The sequence below is a fragment of the Porites lutea genome, chromosome 5 (genome assembly GCF_958299795.1).
Source record: "Porites lutea chromosome 5, jaPorLute2.1, whole genome shotgun sequence".
Classification (NCBI taxonomy): Eukaryota; Metazoa; Cnidaria; class Anthozoa; order Scleractinia; family Poritidae; genus Porites; species Porites lutea.
Window position 1 is genome coordinate 3,939,675 of NC_133205.1, and position 19,229 is coordinate 3,958,903.

General features: G+C 40.3%; 1 protein-coding gene across 1 annotated transcript; it reads right to left on the bottom strand.

Annotated features, from left to right (window-relative positions):
* Positions 1-3,099: 3,099 nt before the first annotated feature.
* LOC140936833 (vacuolar protein sorting-associated protein 52 homolog) lies at positions 3,100-19,132 on the bottom strand. Its single transcript, XM_073386331.1, has 22 exons — positions 19,023-19,132; positions 18,788-18,863; positions 18,330-18,382; positions 17,391-17,466; positions 16,863-16,930; positions 15,551-15,580; positions 13,685-13,768; positions 12,968-13,029; positions 12,558-12,708; positions 12,240-12,340; positions 11,745-11,877; positions 10,857-10,914; positions 10,264-10,397; positions 9,567-9,722; positions 8,774-8,892; positions 7,952-8,075; positions 7,289-7,357; positions 6,615-6,749; positions 5,887-5,967; positions 5,587-5,683; positions 4,058-4,176; positions 3,100-3,823 (listed from the first exon to the last, which is right to left on the bottom strand). Exons 1-22 carry the CDS (start codon positions 19,128-19,130, stop codon positions 3,677-3,679), a joined length of 2,181 nt encoding a protein of 726 aa, XP_073242432.1. The 5' UTR covers positions 19,131-19,132; the 3' UTR covers positions 3,100-3,676.
* Between the last annotated feature and the right edge of the window lie 97 nt (positions 19,133-19,229).

The following is a 19,229-nucleotide window of genomic DNA, read 5'->3' on the forward strand; positions in this document are numbered from 1 at the left end:
GATAAAGATGAAGTTCAAATGTCATGAAAGTAGTGGTTCAGCACAACATCCACTATCGAAGGCCTCGGTGAGGAAGTTTAACTCAGCAACACGCGTACCGCTTACGTAACATTTCCAACACTTTGAGATTCATCTCAGCCAGGAAAAAACTGCTGTGGAAAATTCCAATAACGTTTCCCTTCGACCGACGTCATTTTAACGATGTTTCTGCAGAAGCTCTTTTTCATGGCGGGCATCTTGTTATGCGCAGTGAGGGATGCAAAGTGGCAAAACTAGAGAATCACCTTAAGTTCATTCCGTAACGAAAATGTGAAATTTATTAGGTAACAAAGCTATGTGCAAAGATATTAGTTGTAGTTGTATAATAATCAAACAAACTGAAGGCACAGTGATTTTATTTAGTCGTTGTAGTTGTTGTTTTTCTTTGCTTACGTTGCCGACAAACAATTTAATGAATTGAACCATTGATTTTTTATGAATTTTAATAAATTGTGGTTTCCATGGAAACCGACGTAATTCCAACTTGGCACTTAATCTGAAAATGCTTGTATTGGTGGCAACTATCAGTGTGCCAGATTTCATGCTTGCATCTAAAAGCGCACAATTCAATAAAATTTCTAGCTAAGCCACCAGACTAAGATGGCGGCTACTCCGAAGAAAAATGGAGATACTACAGGTCTATCGACGGCTTGCAGCGTCAATGTTAGAAGAGGGATATGAAAGAACTATAAGTTTGGAAGCTTGGTAAGTAAATTAACTCAGTTCGATTCCATTGGACGTAAAAAGATCACCTATACAACATATAATTATTTTGACTGTGTAATTACGCGGGATGACGTAGTATAGTCAACCCGCGTCATAAATTCGGGAACGTCAAGTCAAAGTCAAGTTGGATTGCACAAGCAGGAAAAAGATACCGCGTAAGCAAAGAAGGGAAAAGTAAGCTTACAGCGTAGAGGAGGATAAAGACTCAAGGCTGTGCTCTAACGGCGCAAGACTTGGCCTCGGGCGACTGAAAATATTGTCCAGGTGGCCCAGCCGGGCAACGTGCTGGTGTTGGTTTCTTGATTTACAGTCGAAAAGCTATAATGTCTCAGAACTTATTACTTGCGAAATCGTAGCTCGCTTGGTCGCGTCGCGGCCTGAAAACGAACGCTCCGCTCGCTAGCAATATGTAGCATTTCTATCAAAAAGCTTCAAGAAAATGTTGTTAAATCGGGCAGTGGGCACGCGTTGATGTTCAAAGGTCGTTTCACGTGAATTAGCCTGCGTGGCAGGCGTTTGAAAGGGAAAGAAAGGGAGTTTTAGGTGCGAAAGAAACGCGACAGGCGCGCGAGGAGGGAGGGAGGGAAATGCCTGCCAGGAGACCATTGGTTTTCTCGTTTTTTACATCCACCAGGCGAATGTTAAAATCCTGATTGGTCCATCTTCAAAACATGTCAACCACAGCCGTAATACCTTAATCCGATTGGCTGAAATCAACATCACGCTACTGAGTAACTTAATCGATCTTTCAGTAATCATTTAAAAATATGTTGTTAGTGAGGCGTGATGAGATTTCTGTATGGAATTCATCGGTTTAGAGCGATTAGAAACTGAAGGTATCTATTTCAGCTTGAAAGGAGAATAGAAGAAAGAAGTTAAAAGACTCGTATGAAGGAAAAGAGCTGTCAGCTAGATGAGTTTTGCTGACTGGTTTTGAGGAGTCTTGTCTCCCAACGGCTTGTTTTACTCACTAGAAGAGAGAAAGGAAAAATCATGCCGCCTGTGTGCTTGTTATCTGCTGTATTTTGACCTTAAACGCCTACCACACAGGCTACGCTTATCAACGACCAGATTGTTGAAGACGAAGCGATCTATAATCCTTAGCGATTTCTGGTTTGAGGACTTCTTCTTGCTGGTTATAGACGTTATAAAGCCCGCCAGGAACTTACTTCAATAATAATATTGATTGCAGAATTAGCCTTATTGTAGATCTTTGAAGTTCCGCTCTTCTTTCCCCGCTACCAGCGTTCTTTTGTATGCTGCGCTGGATCCAGTTCGAGAGTCAGCGAAGTGTTTGTAATTAATTTCTCCGACAAACACTGCATGCAAGTTGGGAAGTCCAACACGATACCTTCAGCAAAAACGTAATAGATTTATGCTGGATTTTATATAACAAGCCACGCATGGTTGCGACTTTCTTCTTTCAACGGACGACTGCATTTACACTTTTTTTAATAGTACCTTCACTTCAGATTTCTTGTTTTAGGAAAACAAAAGAAAAACAGTACGCGAAATACGACTTAAATAAGCGCATCGCGGCCAGACTTATTTGACAGCTAGTCATTCACAGTTGCGTTATTTTTGCATACATAATTAGTAGGCGGGATGGCGAAAACAATGGTTTCCTGGCAGGCGTTTCCCTCCTTCCCTTCCTCCTCGCGCGCCCCTCGCGTTTCCCTCGCGCCCAAAACCCCCTTTCCCTTCCCTTTCAAACGCCTGCCACGCAGGCTACGTGAATTCATATGTAACCTAATCCTTGACTATCACAGGCGGCCCAGATGTAGTGCGTGTCAATATATTAATATTCACATGGACAAAATGGGATGAGTCGTCGAAACGTCCATGAACTAAAACAGCCCAAAAGTCAAAATATAACAAAACAAAGCTAAGATACCCCTAACTGAACGTCTCCTTCTTCTTCCTGGCCGGTTAAAGTGGCATTTTGTTGAGTTTTGCATTGACCGTCCAAAATAACAGAAAAACTCTCAGGTGTCCTTATTCTCTGCTGTTTTATTTATTATAGTTGATTTATATGAAGCACTCGGTTGCCGTTGAGTTTAATGTGTAAAACTTCATTCATTGCGATTATTTTTATCTTCCTAATTTAAGCAAACACCATTTGCCTTGTCCTCAGGATGGGGCATATGCCGCAGGCGGTAAGGAGAGAGAGAGAGAGAGGAGGGGGAGGGGGGTGGAGAAGACGCCAGGAAGTGACTCAGCCGTTAGTCGTAAACGTTCCTTTGTGGACACTGAAAGATAATTGACATTTCAGTCTTTTTGTGGGGCAATTCAATTCATTTTTTCATTTAAAATATATTCATAACTTTAATTCAAATATTAGATTCAAATCCAGACTGAGTGGTCTAAGTGTAATACCCGCTCCTGGCTTTTTTAATTAGCCTCGTTTTGAAGGTGAAGGTTTCTTGGGACCTGGAAATGGCCTGTATTTCAGGTTCTGGCAGCCCAGAATGCATTAAGGCCATTACGTGATAACCGGGGTGGTACAACCTTACATCAAGACCCCAACGAAAACCATGCCACTATACAACCTTGTTCTCCTGGTTTTTCTGCAGCCGAACGTTCAATGAGTTTTTTGGCCACGGCACGTACAGCAGTAGTAAATTAAAGCAGCTTGTTTCTTCTCTTTCTGCTTATTATCTTAGCAATCCAACACACAGGCTTGTCCTTGTGTAATTTTATCTGTACAGGAGCTTTAACGTTTTTGACGTTTACAAATTTTTAACAGCTTGAGTTTAAACGCCAGAGAGAATGTACCCAGTCGTACAACGTTACCCTTTCCAGCGGATTGCTGGGCTTTTGTGGGCTTTGATATCTATCGCGTATATTGACTTAAAATGCTCTGACACCATTCTAAACCTGTAAATCCCAGTGTAATCTAGATCGGGGTAGTTTAAAACGTTGTTTTGTGTTTCTTGACTTCTACCATTACATGATGTATGTTGATGAGTTCACTGCGAATGGGTAGCCGCTTGAATGGATGTTGAGAAAGGATTTTCTGAAATCTGTGGTAATACTGAATCAGTTGAGTCAGGGCAGCCTGTTGGGTAAAAAATAAAATAAAATAAAAATGAAAAATGGGGAAAATAAATGAGTATAGAGCACTTTCCTAATGATTCTCACGCATGTGTGCTTTGTTTTCTCTTAATATTGCTGTTTGAAGAAAGAAACAGTCTCTCCACGCCTCTCATCTTTCTGACTCCTAGAGCGAGGGAAGCGAGAGAGGACGGGAAGAAGAGGGAGCCTGGAAACGAGATTGACAGAACCAGCGTACCTGAAGAATGGCGGTTCCATTTTTAAAGTTGGAGAATGATCTCATGATTTCTTGATTGATATTTTCTATTGATCGCTTCCAATCAGAAGCGAATCCGCGTACCAGCTGCTGAATGCGACCTGAAGAGAAAAAAGAGCATTACAATCGATTCTCTCTTAACGGATACCTCTATAAGAAGGACACCTCTGTAAAAAGGACACCCACAATTGGTCCCTGCCTTTCTTTACTCTCTTTACTTGACTCTCTATAAGACAGACATCTATTTAAGACGGACACTTAGTGCCGGTTTCAAAGGTGTCTGTCTTAGAGAGATTTGACTGTAATGGAGGGCAGTGAATCAAACTCTAGCTGTCCGTCCTATTTGACTGTCTATAAAACGGACATCTCTCTAAGACAGACTCCTAGTGCTGGTCCCGAAGGTGCCCATCTTAGAGAGATTTGACTGTAATGGAAGGCAGAAAGCAACTCTAGGTGTTCGTCCTATTTGACTCTCTATAAGATGGAAACCTCTCCAAGACGGACACTTAGTGCCGGCCCCAAAGGTGTCCATCTTAGAGAGATTTGACTGTAATGGAAGGCAGAAAGCAACTCTAGGTGTTCGTCCTATTTGATTCTCTATAACATGGACACCTCTCTAAGACGGACACTTAGTGCCGCTCACAACGGTATCCATCTTAGAGAGATTTGACTGTAAGGGAAGGGAGTGAATCAAACTCTAGGCGTCTGTCCTACTTGACTCTCTATAAAACGGACATCTCTCTAAGACGGACACTTAGTGCTGGTTCCGAAGGTGTCCATCTTAGATAGATTTGACTGTAATGGAAGGCAGAAAGCAACTCTAGGTGCTCGTCCTATTTCACTCTCTATAAGATGGAGATCTTTCTAAGGAGGACACTTAGTGCTGGTCCCAAAGGTGTCCATCTTAGAGAGATTTGACTGTAATGGAAGGCAGAAAGCAACTCTAGGTGTCCATCCTACTCAACTCTCTATAAGATGGACATCTCTCTTAGACGGACACTTAGTGCTGGTCCCAAAGGTATCCTTCTTAAAGAGAGTTGACTGTAAATCAGTTGGAGGGACACAAAGTTAACAAAAATATGTGTAAGTTAAAAACGTCTCGTAACTCGTCAGTTATACACCAATGTATAGCCTGTGTACAGCCGCCCCCTCCCCTGAAACAAAGTCGGGGAGAGAGAGACTCTCTCTCTGTTTACAGGCTACCAATTTATTGCGTGTAATAATCGAAAGATGTCAAAATGAACGGAAAGAACTAGCGCCATGAACTGAAACTATATTAAGAAAAACAAAAGCAAAAGCAAATCAGTCAATATTTTTTTGTGAAGAAAAAGTCTTTCTCAAATTGTAAATTTGATTCAATTGTCCTCCGCGTTTCGATCGACCATGTTGGACTTTTTCGAGCAGAAAACTTGCTTTCAAATTGTTTGTTTGAAATAGCCACTTTAATAAATCAACATCAACTATTAAAAAATAATTAATATAAGAGACCGGAGGAACCAACTAGTACATACGTTCGTCGGGTCTAATAACCTGCCCCTGTCCTCGTTCTAGAAGAGGCTCTGTTTCTTTGATGAATGCCGTCATACCACCGAACGCTGGAGACAGCACCTGTGCATGAAAAAAGTAATTGGTGAGAACCAAATAAGCTGAAATTTAATTACTACTTAACAAGGTAGATGATAAAGAAATTAGTAGACAACCCTCTCCTATTTCCAAGCAATGTTCGTTTGGAAGGAGAAAACAAATTGGACAAGTAATATGAAAATACATATGAATGGACGATGTAAATTTAAATCCACAGTAGGACCCACCTCTTCAACGAATTCCTGAATTCTTGCTGTGAGCAACTGTTGGAAACTTTCCGCCTCTTTTGAATCTTCTGATGTCCTTTCCTATAACCGCAAGTACGAAGCCTGACTATATTTGGGTCTCACAATTTCTTTCAAAAAAGAAATGTAACACGACTACGAATAACTAAAGATAAATCAGTGTTCCTATTGAGTAACTCAAATGGCAACCTAATCAGTCAAATCGTAAAAGCACCTCTTTTTGAACCTAGGACTTGTCTCAAAAACTCTTTAACGCTTGCAAGTATTTCCTTGCTTCTGCCAGTCATTCACCTTTTTTCTTTTCTGACTGATTTATTACTGTTGTAAAAGGTACAGGGCTCAGTGGTATTCGTTCTTCTACAATAAGTGATAATATCGAGTTTCTAATTGTCACTAAACAACTTGTGTAGTTTTGTATATAGTGAAAATCAAAACACTAAAAAATCACATCAACCAGTCGCCTAATCCAACCGCCACGAAACCGTAGAAGAAATCGAGGATCAGGTGCAAAGCTCATTTGCACGAGTGAAAGCCCAGCCTGATCTCTTTAGAATGTTCAAACCACGTCTTGGAACTAATTATAAAATTGTGCAAGTACAAACAAATACTTGCGGATGTAAATGGCAGTCAGCCAAAGGTCACGCCTTTAATTAACAACTTGAAACATCTTCAATGCTTGCAATGATTCCCTAACTTAACCAGCTACCTACCATCAAAACAGCTAACATCATATCGTAATTGTTGATAAGAAAGATTAGTTGTTCCTTCCGCAAAGGAAACTCGGCTGCCATTCGTAAGATGAAGTTCTCCACTTCAACTTGTAACGCCGCGAGAACTTTGTTCACCTAAGACATGGTAAGAGTTTATTCTAATTATTAATAAAGAGAAGAACTTAGTATCTATAATTACAAGAAGATTAACTAAGGGTTGTTATAACTCTTTAATAATAACCGGATTAACAGAAATGGCTCTTAATAGAATTAGCGAGCTTGAATGGTCCAAGTTGACTGCAAAACAGTCCATATTTTTGCGTACTGAAGTACGCACGAGCAGTCAATCAAAAGGTCTGGAGCGAGGCTGAAAACGAAGAGCGAGACTGAGGAGAGACGGTTTTTTTTCTCTCGCCTCACACGCCCAGAGATCGATTTTGAGAAAAACCCCGACTGTTTTGCAGTCTTTGGTCTAAGTAGCTTTTCCATTTCATTACGCTTTTCCAGAAATTATAAGAAACAAATGAGATGTGTTCTGGAAGAACCATGTTGAGTAAGGAGGTGCGGGAAAGGCGACACCCGACGAATAAAAGGACGACTAGTTAGAAAGGGGAGTGGTTAGTTAGAGATGGGGCAGAGTAAAAAAGCATTGCGGTTTGACTATATCCTCAAACCTTTTCATCCGGAAAACTTTCATTTAGGCTGACAATGGCAGCAGAGAACTCCGCATATCGACGGGTAATCTGAAAAAAAAAAACACACAAAGAAAAAACTTTTTTAAAAAAATAAAACGGAGTCAGGATATTTCCAGGTATCCAGGCGCGGATCTAGGATGAATACTGACCGATTTCCCAAGCGAGCGCCGAAGGTGCAAGTTTCTAGGGGGTCCGGAGGCAGGCTTCCCCAGGAAAGTTTTTGGATTTTTAACTCCTTAATTTCAGAGTCATTCAGACGGGATATTGGCCAGATTTCAACTTGGAAAGTGTTTATTTATTATTAAAAATCTGACCGATTTCCGTAAAATGTTGGAAGCTGGTGTGGATCCGCGCGTGTGTAAATGGAAATGTCCGCGCATGTTCTTACTTTCCTTTTTATTTCCAATAACTTGTGTAACTTCTCAAAACAAAACGGGCTTGCGCTCGTTGTTCTTTCCACTCATCCCAACTAACTGCAAAACCAGGCTACTCTGTGGATAATATACTGTCATGATATATACAAAGGGAAACAACTCATAAGAACGCCCATTTGTGCTCTCTTTTCATCTTTATCTTAAAAATAAGGTTGAAATCTTAAGAATAGTGACTCATCAGTGATTTTGATAAACAGTCCATACTCACATAATGAGGTCTAATGTCAATGACGCCAAGTTTTTGTGGATCTGTGTTACGAACGCTGTCAACATTAAGCTCCACGACATATGTGAAACGGGGCCAAGACATTTCCAATACTGTATCCCAGTATCTGGAATCAACAAGTAAATGCACAAATACGATGATAACTGTACAAGTCAACCAAACTGACTGAACGGGGAAGATGCAAAGTGGTCATCGAGAACTAATTTACATATGAGGGATTATTACGGGTACTATTGTCCGGAAAAAATGAAAATGAGTTGAACCCGGTTTAAGTGTTCTACCTACCTGATTTGAGTCTCTCAGACTACTGAGATGCTATAGAGAGACTTATGCCAAGTTTACTTTGGATAGCAGACTTGATCGAAACAGGACACCGCGCATGAGAAGCCTCTGGTACCCAGGCTAGGTTGGAGTAGCCAATTAACTGGTTATATATATACCGCTGAAGGATTAGCTCAGTTGATAGAGCGCTTGACTGCAGAGTGGGAGGTCGCGGGTTCGATTCCATGGCGGACCAATACTCAGTCTTAAAATCATTACAAATTGAAGATAGTGCCTTTGCGGCCTTGTGAACGGCTAGACCATTGAGTGGCTCGTATGACCACGAAGAAATGGCGCGGATCCAGTCTCCAGGGGGAGACGTAAGAATTGTGTACGCAACTAGTAATTGCGTGCTAAATACATTGACTCTCAAATAAAGTGCGTTTTCTCATGTATGGCAAGTCCTAAACTTTGCTAGGGAACAACAGTATCGGAAGTATCCTGTTTCGATGATAAGTAAGTAGTCATGGAAGAAAGACTTACTTGTCCAGGGCCGGTACGCTTCTTTTGTGCATAAGAATTCTGTATCGATGAACAATATGAATGCACAGGAAAATGCCAATGGCATCAAAGCAGCCCTCTAGATACGTGTCCATTTGTTTCTATTGGTTTGAATAACGGCATTAATTCAGACAGTACAATGAATTAAGCAGAACCCATAATAAGCAGACACCCCTGTCTTAAATACACCGTATATTCAGTTCACTGTATTTATTTAATCCGTTCAGTTCGCCCAATGTAAGGGAATCCGGAAATTTTTTGCTCGTGGAATCCGGAATCGCGGGCTTTGGAATTGGGAATACAGCTCAGAGAATCCGGAATCCTACTAACGAGTGTTATCCCGAATCCAAGGTCCAGTGACATAGACTCAAATCCAGTACTTGGAATCCGGAATCCACGGCATGGAATCCAGAATTCAAGACTGTCTTGGGTTTCCTTACACAGGGGGAGTTTAGTAAACAAGTATGAAGGATTATTTCTTAACACGGGACACCTCAGATGGCCAGACACCTCCCTATTACATACACCTAGAGTTGGACCCTGCCATTCTTTTAATTTCTTTGACTCTCTAAGGCGGGCACCTCTCAAAGACTAACTACTTATTGCAGGTCCCTCTGGAGTGGAAAACTGCCCACCTACCCCTCCCATAAGCCAACATTTTGCCCTAAGTGAGAATTAAGTGTTAATATTGACCTAGGGGAAGGGTAGGTGGGCAGATTCCTAGAAGCGTATAATGATCCTTTCTGATCAACTCGGAGACACCTCGTGTACTCACCAGAAATAGCGACAGGGTTTTTCCAAAGACAGCTGTGAAGAGATCCTTAGCAGCATTATTTTGAGCCATAAAGAAATCGGCCAGAAATAAGTATTCTCTGCAGCTGTTATCGAGCAGAGCAAAATGCATGCTACGGAATAAGCTTTCAAAAGAGTACTGCAAAACAAAAACAAAAATAATAAGTAAATTAAACCCACATTTTTCCATGCATTTCTTTTTCCGCTGATGCAAGAGGCTTTGTTTGAAAGCCAAGGCATGTTAAAGTTGCGGATCATCCCCTTCAATCGTATCAAAGTTCTTAAGTGGTCATCCTCTTTAAGCAGTGATATCATTGGGAGAAATTAGATGCTGGGAACGGTTAGGGTTTAAGGGTGTCAATAAACTATAATGACAAAAAGTCGCTTGGGATTTTCTCCAGACTGTTCAAATCCCTCTGTTCCTCTGCAATTCTATTCGATGAACAAGTGAACTGGGCACGAGTGTCAAGGCGGAGAAAGAGAGGAATGAAAATATATATATTTTTTGTTCTCGTATAAAATAAAATTATTTTCACAAGAAAGGTAAAGCATTGCAAAAAAAAAAAAAAAAAAAGGATGAACACGATATTGGATTTTCTGCCTACGTCTTCTTTGGTTTTTGTTTGTTTGCTCTTTTTGGTCGATGTTTTTTTTTTCATCCACAAGCTTACGTCTCCTACCTTTTTCTCAGTCTTTTGTGCCGCATGAGGCACAATCACAGGTTCTTCTAACTCGCTCGTAAGAACATTTCCGCGACTTCCAAGCGTGAAAATAGTCGAGCGATTCTTCAGAGCGATTTTTGCAGAGAATATCCTTGTGAATAGTCAAGAACTACAAATGAAGTACATTGGATATTATGAATAGTACTTGTCTGACAACCCAGAGCACAGTACAAAACGAGAACAGGGTCAACCTCGTTCCCAGGTTATCTCTCCTACCCGTCCTCTCTCTCTCGCTCAGTAGGGACGGGTAGGAGAGAACCCTGGGAACGAGGTTGGAACAGGGTATCTTTGCTTGGGAGTAGAGTGAGGCCGGATTACGCAGTTGCATGCTACAACCTTGTCAAAAGTGACACGACACTTGGACTCCCGCAAGTGTTTTATCTGTCCTGGCCGGATTAGTCAATGGAAACAAACTAAACCAATCGCAAGAGTAAAACATCTTTACTCCTTTTCTTGGAGAGTAACTGAGGGGGAATCACAGTACTGAAAAACGTTTGAAATGGAACCCAAAAGGTCTTCAAAACAACGATTAGCAATTATGGAAAGGATATCTCTCTTTGCATTGTCATCTACTCCCATAAGGTCATCTCTATCTGCTGATTCCTCAAACTGGATAACAAGTAAAATTAATAAAAGTCAGTTAAAAACTGTAAAGACTTAACATTAACTGTATTCCTGAATTTTACCCACAGAAAGAGAGAGTATGAAGCGAGCGAAAATTTTGACGTACATAAGCGCGCATGACGCTGAATAGCCTTCTTATAGCCATAACCCGCTATCTAGTCTGCTACAAAGCCGTTTTTAGTGTCGTCACGCAACGCTCCTCCCCACTAGGGGAGGAGCGTTGTGTGACGACACTAAAAACGGCGGTGTAGCAGACTACCCGCTACCCGCCCTTCCCTCATCGTAAAGAAAACAGAAACGTTAAGATCCCATATGAGATCCCCCTGGAGACGGGCAGCGCCACTTAACAAAGTTATCCGAGCCACGCAAAGGTCTAGCCGTTGGCAGCGCAAAGGCAGTACCTTCATTTTTCAGTTATTTTAACCTTTTATTTTCCTAGATCCAAATACAAATTCTCCAGACTGATCTCCATACATTTCCTTAAAGAACTGGTCAAGAGAATTTGTTTATATATCAAAGATTCTCCCATCAGGTGATTATTTTACTGATTCTCACAACATTTTCCCTTGATTATGTCTTGATTTTGTGGGGAGAAAATTGAATTTGGTCACTCTTGCGACTTAAAGGAAGACCCTGAGTACTGATCCGGTCTCGGGAAATCGAACCCGCGACCTCCCGCTCAACAGGCAAGCGCTCTACCGACTGAGCTAATCCTAAAAAACGACGCTCATATCGGAGTTTGTGTATCCCTTATTTGTCTTGGGCCCATGAGGAATGGTACGAGTAAAATCATTGTTTGGCCTTAAGACACTCACCTGTAGCTTAAGGAGTTTGCTGATGTAAGTTTTAAAGTAGGAAAAATAAATCTTGCTCATGGTATCGATGTACTCGTCTCTTATTTCTCTTGCAACTTGACGATGATGTGCCATCAGAAATTCATTAAAATACCTGAAAAATAAGAGGTTTTTTTGCTGAAATCCAAGTTAAAAACAAACTACCGACGGTGGGATTTTTTTTATTAATATTGATCCTATTCTGCAATCAAAAGGTCAATTTTTCGTTTCATTTAGGAATAAAAGAGCTGAGATTACAATCGAACAACTTCCAACAAACGTGGACACCGGCATCTGTGTATTCTTAAAAGAATTTCGCTTCTTCTTACCGAAAGCCGAGTTTAAAATAACGACCCCGTGATATTTTAAAATGAAACAAAAACAGAGACACATCTAACTACTAACACACCAACGTCAAACAATCACAAAAACTGAAGGAATTTAAATACCCGTAGATCACAACAATACTTGGATTACCTATACTTGAGAAGCGCGTTTTGTGGAATCTGGTAATTGGTCATTGGTCGACGAAACTGGTAAATCTTCTCCATCACATAGTTTCTTATCTTCTGCACTGCCTGAAAGAGCCGGGAAATAAAAGTAAATGAAAGGGTGTGGTCACAGTATTTTAGATGAGGTGAAGCAAAGGACACAGAAGATGTCTACAGAAATGGAATAAAAGACTCATCATAGTGTATGGTTTGAAAGAGGTAATCAGCCGATCTAGGTGAAGTACACTGTAAACGATGCCGAGTTTACTTGTGGCAAATGAATCGCAGATCTGTGGTACTGTACCTTAACTTTGAGCTTTTCTAAATCATTCCCCACATCGTTCACAGACAAAGCTCCTTTAAACGACTGCTCCTTTGCAAAATCGATCTTGTGGTGCAGTTCATGAAGCTGTTCAATAAATGCCTGCTCTGTCACTGGAGTCTCGCAAATGTGCCTATAGAAAGAATGTAACGGATGAGCTTAAAAGAGTACTCTTCATAGTTGCCTCGCCAGATATGGCGAGAAATGACAGTAAGCCTGTGTCGATGCGTGCTTTTTTGTAAACGGAGAAGAAAAAAAAACTCCACCTTCAAAAGTGGAAGAGACCTTAAACACAGAGTGTTCTTAGTGGAGAGGAGGTTGCGTTAAGACACAAAGAACTGCTGCTTTTGGTGACTAAGAATAGGGTATAATAATCAGGGAATTTTACTTACTTCACCATGGGACTTGTGATGACCATTTCATCAACGAACTGACTAAGCTCACCCCTGACAGCCTGCAGGCAGACAAGATTCGGCAATTAAATGCCATTATAAAATCTGTGTGTTTTTAAATAACTGGTGATTTTTAGAAGCCCCACAATCAGTAACCATTCTTTAGACACCTGCCTCCATCTAGAGGAAGAAGGCAAGACCAGGATAAAAGTTTACAGAAACACCATCCACACAGACCAATACAGTCGAAGCTCTGGTAAGTAGACTACGAGTGGTCCCCATTTTTCCTCAGGGTTAGTAGAGCAAGCGAAATCCAAGCGCATGAAAATCATCCCACATGAGAAAGGCGAGACTCTCTCCACTGCGTCTCGCCTTTCTCGTGTGGGGTGCTTTTGACACGTGTGCTCACATTTCGCTTGCTCTCCTATCCCGGAAGAAAAATCGGGACTACTCGTAGTCTACTCATAAGCGGCCACCTCAGAAATTTGAAGAAAGGTCGTAACTAGAGCTGGTCACTTACGCGAATGAGCTCTCGTAAGAAGCGACTGCATGGTAAACAATAGAGGGTGGTCGCTTATGACAGCTTCAGAAACTCATTAGTAATTCTTAAACAAAAAACAAAAAAATTAATGTTTAATGAGTTTCTTTACATCTAACTTTACATCCAATACAGTTTCACTAAAGCGTTGATTTGTTTATCAAATTTTCTTTCTTTACCTGTCTATTTTTCAATCTGATATTCATGGATAACGACTGCTCTTGAAGAGTTTGGATTTCTGAACTTATGCTCCCAAGATCTTCCTGTTAAGAAAGCATAGAATTAACCCTAAATTAAGGCCATTTCGGAATCTAAAGGTTTGTTACTAACAGAGAGGCAAACAAACACATAGCAATTTAGTTTACATGAAACACCTTCTACAGCTGTTATCAAAGGTAAGTATCATTTTACTCAAATGAGCGCCTCCCCGATTAAGATGGCCACAAATAAGCGTGGTATTTAGCACACAAATGTTAAAAAGTTATAATATAATAAATGTTATCTACACGTACCTATTGTCCAGTTGCTAATTTTTTTCTAAAAAAATTTTTAAAAAAAATCTCCCGCTATCTATGTAAATAGTCCACGTTTTCATTGGCTTTTCATTAAAGAACCAGAATTACCCACCAAAACTGCAGATCAGAGACTGAAATAAGGAACGAGTGGGATGACAAGAAATGACAGGGATGAAGAAGATGACTGGCAAGAATGGTATGACTGACATGAATGGGATGACAAGGAATGACTGGGATAACTGAAATGACAGAGAAGACTTGCATGACTGGGATGACCTGGATGACTGGAATGACTAGGATGACTAAGAAAGACTAGGGATGACTGGGATGTCTGGGATGAGTGGGATATCTAAGATGACAAGGGATAACTGGAATGACTAGGATGACCAGGTATAACTTGAGATGACTGGCATGACTGATGACTGGCATGACTAGCATGACTGGAGATGACTTGAGAAGACTAAGATGACTGGGATGACTGGAATGACTGGGATAACCTATATGACTGCAATGGCTGAGATGACTGGGATGACTAGGGATGTCTGGAATGCCTGGGATGACTAGGAATGACTGGGATGACTGGGATAACTGGGATGACTGAGATGACTGGATGACTGGATGACTGGATGACTGGGATGGCTAGGGATGACTGAGATGACTGGGATCACTAGGGATGACTGGAATAAATAGGGATTGCCAGAATGACTGGGATCATGTTGATGACTACGGATAACTGGGATGACTAGGATGACTGAGGATGATTTGGGATTCTTGGGATTACCAGTATGACTAGGATGACTGGGATGAGTAGGGATGACTAGGTATGACTAAGATGACTGGGATGGCTAGGGATGACTGGGGATGACTAGGATGACTGGGGATGACTGAGATGACTGGATGACCGAGATGACTGGGATGACTAGGGATGACTGAGATGACAAGGGATTACTGGAATGACTGGGATGACTATGGATGACTGGGATGACTGGGATGACTAAGATGACTAAGGATGACTTGGGATGAGTGGGATGACTAGGGATTCTTGGGGTAATTGGGATGACTGGGATAACCAGGATGAGTGGGGATTACTAGGTATGACTAAGATGACTTGGATGGCTTAAAAATGACTGAGAATGACTGGGTTGACTGTGATTATTGGATGACTGGGATGAATAGGATGATCGGAATGACTGTGGTGGATTGTAGATTACCGAGAATTAAAGTTGAGAGAACACTGAGGAACATAAGCATGGTCCTTTAATAAGCACAGTATTTGAGGCATGACAAATCCAAAAAGCACTGCTGTGCCTATTCAAGTAAAATATGATATAGGTACCTACCAACCTACAAGTTTTTAGGCATAATACTAACATCTGGAAGTAGAACACTGCTATCTTATACCTGCTCACTGCCCGCAGACCAATAAATTATTTCTTAAGCCTGGCAGAAAAGTGAAGTTGGGAGGTATAAGTTACTGTAAGTTAGCACAGTGTTAAACCAGGGGTCATATTAATTTATAACTTTGCTTACCTGAAAACTTGTTAGCATTTTCTCCATACTCTAATTCACCAAAAGATAAAATAAAATAAAACAATAGATAATAAATAGAGAAGAAAAATAATGTTTCAAGCTGCCAGCTGCATATTACAGTCTTCAAAAAAATTTCTTCATATTGATATATTAATATTTGTCTGGTAACATAAACAAATAATCATTTCATATCAATTTCAGTTTATGACGAAAATTTTAGAAATATTCATTCTTAAATGACGCTAGTAAGACTAATTAACCCAAGCTGAAAAACTCAGTCATAACAAATGTACCTTGCCATTTATGAATGTGGTTTAATTGTGAGTATTAATTGAAATAAATCAATTGAGCATTCTAAATCAACTGTACTTGTGATGTAGGGTATATATACAGACATGTACTACTATGTGCATGTACAGACACGAATCAACGTCACTGAAAACTGTAACTACCACAGGCTTTTACCATCAATACACTGCAAATGTGAGGTCTAAAAGAGCTTTAACAGATGAGGTCAGAAATCATTTGATAAATTCTTCAGTCGCCATGGTCTTATCGTCGAGAAGTATGGTGCAGCCCTGCGGGAGATGAGATTAGCAATCCAGGCTTGAATTGCACCATCGTATCCTTACATTACTTATTTATTACCTGGTGTTGTATTTCAGATGTATCTCGTTACGTGTGCGCATACAATTTTATTTTGAACGCGCGCATTATTTGTTTATTTATTTAATTGACGTGTACATTTAGTTCGTTTTTTAACGTCTTAATTTTACTTTGCGTTATTTTCCTCACTTATACATTGTCCGTGACTGTGCTCACATGGTGGGTGGCTCCTCCTAAAATGTTCTGCAATTGGTATAGGATTTAATGGAGCCGAAACCAATTGTGGAATTGCACGCATTTTAGGCATCCTACTGATGAACAGTTGCGACACGTAGATATATATTTTTTAGCAACTAAGATAATTTGCAGTCTGTCTACTTTGAATTGGAATGTTGGTGTCCCAAACCAGTCCTATGGGAACTGAACTGTTTTCTTATGTAAATGCTTTCTTTTGTAGCAATAAGTTAAATTTTGCATAGCTGCATGCTGGCCATGTGATTGAAAACACTCTATAGGCTAGTTTCAAAGATTACATCAAAATTCATACTTGGCTCTGAGGCTGAGGGAATAAAACAAAAAAAATGAACTATCACTGAATTTTATTGTGTTTCCTCTTTTGTTTTATACCCCTCAACCTCGATGCTAAGTATGAATTTTAAAAATTGGAGACTGGCCTATTTTGCTACTCAAAATTAACTTACATTACCTCAAGAATAGTATCACATGAAGCAATCTGGTTGTGAAGGCTTGCGATATTTTCACTTTCCTTGATATCTTTAAGCAACACAGGTTAAGTTAAACTTGGGAGAAATACAACATCACTATACAAAAAGGCAAGGCTTACAAGGCTTGTGGGGGGGGGGGGGGGGGGGTATAGAGTGAGAGACAATCATGTGCAAAAGAAGGGGTGCCTTCCCCATCAGACATGTTTTACCTTCCTTCCTGCCTTGTGCCTAGCAGTACTGAAGGCTAAATTTGAGACTTTGTTGGAATGCAAGACCCTGGTTTCAAAATTCAAGACTCCGAGATGTAAAATCACCTAAAAACGAGACTTCCAGACCTATCACAAATGCTTCCAAGATTTTGAGATCCGGCCAAAATTTTCTGAGACCCACATTTTAGAGAAACCAATCTATACCCCTTGTTCTTAAGATCTTGAGAAAAACAATGCCTCTTCTGCAGGCTACATATGAAAATACACCCCATTACACGTAAGAACCAATGAAAAGGATACAGTCCAGGATTGAAGCATTCTCCACTTCATGCAATTCTCCTTCGATCTGTCTTGAATATTGCCTGAGGTCTACCCCCTAAGATTTAGTTTAGTTTAGTATAGATTAGTTTCTTTATTTAACCACAGAAAAAAACAAAAGACAAGAATACAGAAAATACACAGTAGCAATGTGGCGAGGAAGCCCAAAAAGAAACCATAAGGCTTATAGATATTGGTCTCCCTCAGAGTATAAAAGTTTAAGGTATTAGAGTATAAGATACAAAAAAAGGAAATCAATTCCAATTAAGTGAAACACAGTCACTGCTTGGGTGCCGGCAAAAATTTATGCACCGATAATTAAAGGCACAATTACGTGTTAATCACATCAGAACTGGGACTCCCATATAGGGAACCAAAGCTCCCAGATAGCATTGACATTTAACCTCTTCCATAAGGCAGGATGTAAAATCATCAAACCCAAATATTGCAAAATCAGCATAAATTCCATTTTTTCAGCTCATTGTATGGTTTCTTTGCAGCATCTGTTGGCACCTTTTACCTTCAACCTTTAATGAGGGTGGGCTGATTATGTGCCTGTTAGGTGTGCATCATCCATTTGGGAGTGGGATGATAGTGGAAGGAGGTACCTGTGCAAGAGGAAATACCTACAGACCCAGTTTGAGATCTGCAGAGGCTGACATCTCCAGTACACTTGATACACTTGCAACAATCAATAAACTTGATACAATAATATCAATACACCTGAAACCTTTTTACCGGTGCAGGTAATACTAGCTTATCTAAAAATGACCCCCCAAAACTAATAATGATTTTGAAAATGACCCCTGGCTGCAACCCCCCAACAATACCCCCCCCCCCCCCCTACCGTGTCACAGGTAATTTATGAGCATTACACCTTTGGATCCACAGGAAATCAGCACCTAAATCATTGTTCCCTACCTTTTCTAAAGCTTCTTTCACCAGCTCATCTTCTAAGTTCTCCTGTATATGAACTAGAAACACAAAGCCAGTAAGGAAATGGCTAGATTCCATAGCTCAAAAGGAGGTTTGTGAGCCCGTGAGACTAAGCCACCCCCCCCCCCCCCCCAACCACACACACACACACACACACAACTTGTTTTCACTAAAAATCACTGGGCAATGCCAGATCCTTTTGAGCTAGGGATTCAAGTCTCTAACAGCCAGTAACAATTATTAGTATTTTCCTCCTTCAGTGTGTTTGTAAAAAAATTGAGAATTTTTTCTATGTTTCTGTTGCTGCTGTTTTGAGTGTAGGTTTTAACTACACTGTTAAGTTAAACATGAATGTAATAATATTATTAAGATTATTGAATTTAAATTATTCAATCTAATTCTCATTATCAATTGGTAAATGAGAGCTGCTCCAGTTCCCTTACCATCCACTTCGTCCAAAATAAATTCATCTTGAGATGTGAGGTCCAGTTCACCGAGATCAAGATCAATTTGCAAATCCTGCTAAGAGAAAGAACAGAGTCAAAACTAATTTATGCCGTGCATTTTACTGTGAAGAGTTTGGGAACCTGCAACTTTTACTGACTCTAACATAAGATCACCTTAAAATAGAATTTATAATCTAACACAAATCAAAAAGAAAATAGAATAGCGTGCAACCTCTTCTGTTTCTTCAACGTCATTCAAACCACTATCATTTGTCTCTGCGATGTTTATGTTTTCTACATTTTCATGATGGCCGTCCGCCATCTTTAGTTTGTCGGTCATTAATATCTACATCATGTAATCTACACTGACTAGTATCGCCAAAATAGTAGCGCTGACAGTTTGTAGTGAGGGCGCAGGAGGAAATAAAATCCTTGAATA